General features: G+C 36.4%; 1 protein-coding gene across 1 annotated transcript; it reads right to left on the reverse strand.

The window, feature by feature from the left end:
• Positions 1-396: 396 nt before the first annotated feature.
• Positions 397-5,120, reverse strand: LOC104511661 (cysteine--tRNA ligase, cytoplasmic-like; the record flags this gene model as incomplete). Its single annotated transcript, XM_010154366.1, has 6 exons — positions 397-500; positions 815-944; positions 1,153-1,281; positions 1,805-1,917; positions 3,774-3,895; positions 5,032-5,120. Coding segments are annotated over 6 exons (687 nt in total), but the record flags the coding sequence as incomplete, so codon positions are not given.
• Positions 5,121-5,363: the final 243 nt, after the last annotated feature.

A 5,363-nucleotide genomic window follows, 5' to 3' on the forward strand; every position in this document is an offset into this window, starting at 1 on the left:
AGGGAGGGGTGGAGGGAAAGTGTTTGTAAGATTTGGTTTTGTCTTCCATTGTCCTAATCTGATTTCATTAGTAACAAAGTGAATTGATTTTTCTTCCCCAAATCAAGTCTGTTTTGCCCATGATCACAACTGCTGAGTGATCCCTCCCTGTTCTTGTCTCGACCCATGACCCTTTCCTTATATTTTCTCCTCCCCATCCTACTAGGGAGGAGTGAGCAGTGGCCACATGGTGTTGAGCTGCCAGCTGGGTCTAAACCATGACACATCCCACCAGATGAATTCAGACGGCAAACTCAGTCTGTGGATATGTCCTATATATCCTTGGGTGCTATTCCTTGAAACACATTGGCAACACACAGCCTAGAGAGCTGGAGGAGGAACGGAAAGCTTACTTACATTCATAAACTTTTCATACTGAATAGCTGACTCCATGGTATTATTTGAATAATCCAGTGTATCCTTCCAAGAGTGCATGAGGAAAGCCAACCGTAACTGTCGTGCTATTGGGAGTTTCAAAATAAACAAGGAAAATAATCATAATCTATCACATTTCTGTGGTCTCCAATACTGCAGTGGCTAAGAACAAAACAATTTTTAATATTTTTACTATCAATACATCTACCAAAAAAGCAGGAACTATTACCCACACCGACAAGGAACAGAAGAATGCCAAAGCTGATCTAAAATTAGTGAAGAAGAAAGAGACCTGAAATCAGCCATTTTTGGAAACTCCATTATGTGCCTGAATAACAAAACTACCACAGTCACCGCTCAAAGTGCATCAAAAGCATTCCAATTCCAAAGTAATTTTTACCTGTATGTTTCTTCAGTGCATCTTTTATGGTAATGAAATTCTTTAAAGATTTGGACATTTTACAGCCAGCAATTGTTAGGTGGCCAGTATGCAGAAAATACCGAACCCAGTGATCGTTTTCAAAGTATGCCTGCAGCAAAAACAAAAAATACCAAAGACCCAACACTGTTTACATACATACCATGAAGTAGGATAATCTAAGAATAAAATCCTGAGAACAACAAGTTACGCTTATACAAAACACACAAAGTTTTAAAAAGTAATTGATGGATTTGTGTTGCAGTCAAAGCAAAACATGTTGCCTTTTCACTGCAGAAACTGAAGGCCAGTTCATTCACCTCTGACTGTGCTAGTTCATTGTCGTGGTGGGGAAATCGGAGATCAAACCCTCCTCCATGAATATCCATCGACTCTCCTAGAATGGATCCAGCCATTGCGGAACATTCGATGTGCCAACCTGGACGACCCTGTTAAGAAAAAGACAATAATTGGCTACTAGTTAGTTGTCTTCCCCTCCTAACTACATATCGTTCCCTCATGGCTCTGGCCTAAGCAGCTACACACCTGAGGAAATGAGATACATTGCTACCAAGAAAACAAGAGTCTCAGTCCAGCTTTGTAAAAGTATAGTGTTGGATTTAAGGGACAAACATGGCATACACATCTGTGATGCACTGATTATCCTGCTTATTATTCTTTGTAAAACAACATTAATATTTTTGATAACAAGGAAAAAAAGATATAGAAATTCCTGTAGATAGAGAGCACAACTAACCAGCAACAGCCATCAGAGACTTGTGTTTAAAAAGTGTCAAACAGCCAGACTGATACACACCCTAAATCATTACATGAACATAATAACAGAATCTACTATTGCATACAAGATCCCCATAATCTAGACATTATTAATATGAGGTGAGGCAAAGTATTTGTGTAACATACTACTTAATAAGGTGTAGAAGATCCATATCCTGATTGTAATGTCCTTACCTTTCCCCATGGAGAGTCCCATGAGGGCTCTCCTGGCTTGGAGGATTTCCACAGAGCAAAATCATTCGGAGAATGCTTCTCACTTAAGCGATCAGCTGAGATGCTCAGGTCACCTTTCAAAAGAGAGAATGTAAATATATACATTTTATTTAAACACCAGCTTTTTTGATTTTTGGCCTCACTGTACCTCACATCAAGGAGGGAAATGGGAAAGGACTCAGCCCTCAAAATTAACCATGATAATCCTTTGGGTTTTGATAAATGTCTGGCTAATAGGAAACCTGACAACAAGTGTCAGCTGCACTGCTTTCTAAGTTTTGACAGGAGTTTCATCTACATTCTCTCTGCAGGGACAATTACAATACAGCAGTTTCAGAAAAAAGAAAATACAGAAGCAAGCAACCCTATACTCATAGATAAGTAAGACTGCAGAACCAAGTCACTCCAAAGTTAGAAGGATCAAACTTAAGGCTAGATTTGTCTTAATCTGCACACACAACATGATAATAGGATATTTCTTCCACCCCTCATCTCAGCTGCTGCACAGAATGGCTGGTAGTTGTTCAATAGCTATGTTTACTGTTTTGTTATCATCACACGAGTTATGTATTGTTTACTGTTAGCCCCTTATGATCATGTAGGTGATACCTTCATTAAAACATCTTTAAAACACAGGGAATTTGCCATTTCTGCAGTACTGTCCAAGACTAACATGGTTAACAATATCACCTACTGCATAAGAACTCAAGACAGATTAAAGACAAAACTGTCAAGGTTAAACTTGCCAGTTAATTTTGATGTAGATGTTGAGACACCTGCAATCTCCATTTTTTAGAATATCTAACATGCACTTTGAATAGAAAATTATTTCTATTTACATTAATTACATCTTTCAAAGCTTAAGATTTCTGCTGCCTGCAGCAGTCAAAATGACATCTGTCAGGGTAAGGACAATCATTACAAGCCAAATCAGCTAAGCTGACAAGCAATAACTTGACGTATGCATACTCTTGGCTGGTTACATTAATCACTCAGCATCAGTTCGTATTTGCAAAAAGACACAGCAATTCAACAAAAGTGACTGGTTAAGTGGTGGAAATGATACATTCATGTTACAACAAAGATGGTGGTTTAAGCTAGCACCTTTTATTTCACATATACATAGAAGATTTCAGCTATAAGGGTTTGAATTAAGAAAAAAAAATCAAATCACATCTTTTTAAGCTGCACCTCTCAGATATTGCTAGTTTCACCTAATATGAGGACCCAAATTTCACCTAGTATGAGTGTTACATAAAAACCTTTTAATATTCTTCTGATAGACTTTGTTGATGATTTGCTACTAAAACTGTACAAACTTAGGAGCAGATAACTAATGAATCTGGTTTATTGAGCATTTTTAGCTACTCCTCTGCTATGGCTTAACTTAAAAACCAAAAATCTGTATTTGTATTTAGTTCAACACAACAAAGTTTACAAAGTAAAAAGAGTTCTCAGTATGAAAGAGGAACCCAAATATTTTTCATGAAGTAACCACAGCCCGGTGTGGAGAGCTGTCACCTGGCATGTGGAAGACCTGGCTTCAAGGCTTCACTCCTCCTACTTAGAACCAGATGAACAGCCAATTAAGTGGGCTATAGTCAAGTAACTGAGCTGTTCACAATTCTGACAAAAAAAACTCACCAACACAAAAAAACCAAAACACAACAACCAAAACAAACAAACAAACAAAACCCCAAAACATCCTAGAATGAATAATGTTTCTTGGTACACTACAATTAAAAACTTTCAGGGAAGTGCTAGCTCAAGCTACAAAACTTTGGAAAAGAAACCTGTTGGTAAAGGAAGTGCAGCAGGAAACCCATTCAGCTCTGACAGTAATTTTGTTCCAAATGAAAATCAGTTGAAGAGATCAACACATCATCTTTTTTTTTCAGCAACTTAAGCATATGGTATTTCCCCTTTTTACCTTCACCCTCTTGAAGAGCTTTTTGGTCACCTACAGCTTCAGGAACCAACTTAGCATAGGAGTGTTTTTCACTGGAATCAAACTTCACTGTATCAAAGTATACAGATCCATTGGACACATACCTGAAATGTTAAAGATCATGATTTAGCTAACTTTCTACCACAACTTAACTGAATTTTATCCCAAAAATCACTGTCTTAAACTTAAGTTCTCCAGTGAATCCACATACAGTACGGGATTGCTCAGTACTGTAAAGATGACTTAGGTGAGTCTAAGTTTTAAGGCCTTACCATAAAGATCTTAGACAAATCACTGAAAGTCAAAATCAAAAAGATCAAAGGAAAACCAATTAACATATTCTGTTAAACTCTTAAGAAGTGAGACATCAGATAACAGTCCCAAGAGAAGACATACCTACAGTACTTCTGATCCCTTTAAATATTTTGCAGTAACACAATATAAATCATGTTTGTTTCACAGTTCATTTTGTCCTCTTTCACTTTGATAATTTTGTCCCACTACAGCCATAAGAAAACCTCTGACACAAAGGTGAGTTTCAGGACCACCAAGAATGCTGATAATTCAGTGCAAATAATTTTGAAATGTCCTCCTTTTTTAATTTTTAATAAAATTTTTAAAAGTAGATTTAAAGGAAGAACATGCAAGAGACATTACGGCAGTCTGAACCACAGATTTGCTTCTTTCACAATAAAAATCTATCCATGTTGAAAAATTGAGGCGATTAACAGAAAGAGAACTCAAGAATTTCAGACAGAAATCTATCATGATACTTAAGAACTTCTAAAATATCAGATTGATTTTCACTAATATTAGACAATGGCAGAAAAACAATTCACAATTACTTTTTTTTAAACTTACATTATTTACAACTGATTTCTAGCCATTTACCTAAGGATCCATTATTGAAACCCCTTGCTGAAGGTCAGGAGTCAAAACACAGTCCAAGTGAATGGAACTTTGACTATTTATTTTTATGAATGAGGATTTCACCCTATAAATTCAATAACATAACCTCTCTTTGTAAGACATCGTAAGTATAGAACAGCACATTTTCATCAGGTGAGAAATATTTGCAAAGAAACCTGAAGTTTCTTTATTTGATGGAACACTACTTCTGGAAAAGACAACTACTGGATATGAAAACAGAGAAAAGAGTTCAGAGTTAATTGTTGAAAGCAATCATTCTACCTCTGATACAGTATAAGCACACAACAAAAGCATCCAGTAGCAAACTTACCCATAACCATTATCCACAATCTTTTTCACAAAATCCACAATTTCTGGCACATATTCGCTAACCCGTGTTAAAACATCTGGAGGTAAAACCTACAGATTAAAAAGGAGAATTTTCTATTTTACATATATATAAATATATGTATACATACACAAATACACACTAAATATATATATTACACATTGTTCCAGAGCAGAAAGCTTGAAATAGGAGTCTTCGATTCTACTGTCATTTGCTTTTGAGCCAATTTTTAACCAATGTTCTGTGGTCACTTTTTCCTTGGTCTTTAAGGCAACACTGACAACAAACTACGTGTTCAAGGACTTTCTCCTCCA

The sequence above is a fragment of the Eurypyga helias genome, unplaced genomic scaffold (genome assembly GCF_000690775.1).
Source record: "Eurypyga helias isolate BGI_N326 unplaced genomic scaffold, ASM69077v1 Scaffold9636, whole genome shotgun sequence".
In the NCBI taxonomy this organism is placed as follows: domain Eukaryota; kingdom Metazoa; phylum Chordata; class Aves; order Eurypygiformes; family Eurypygidae; genus Eurypyga; species Eurypyga helias.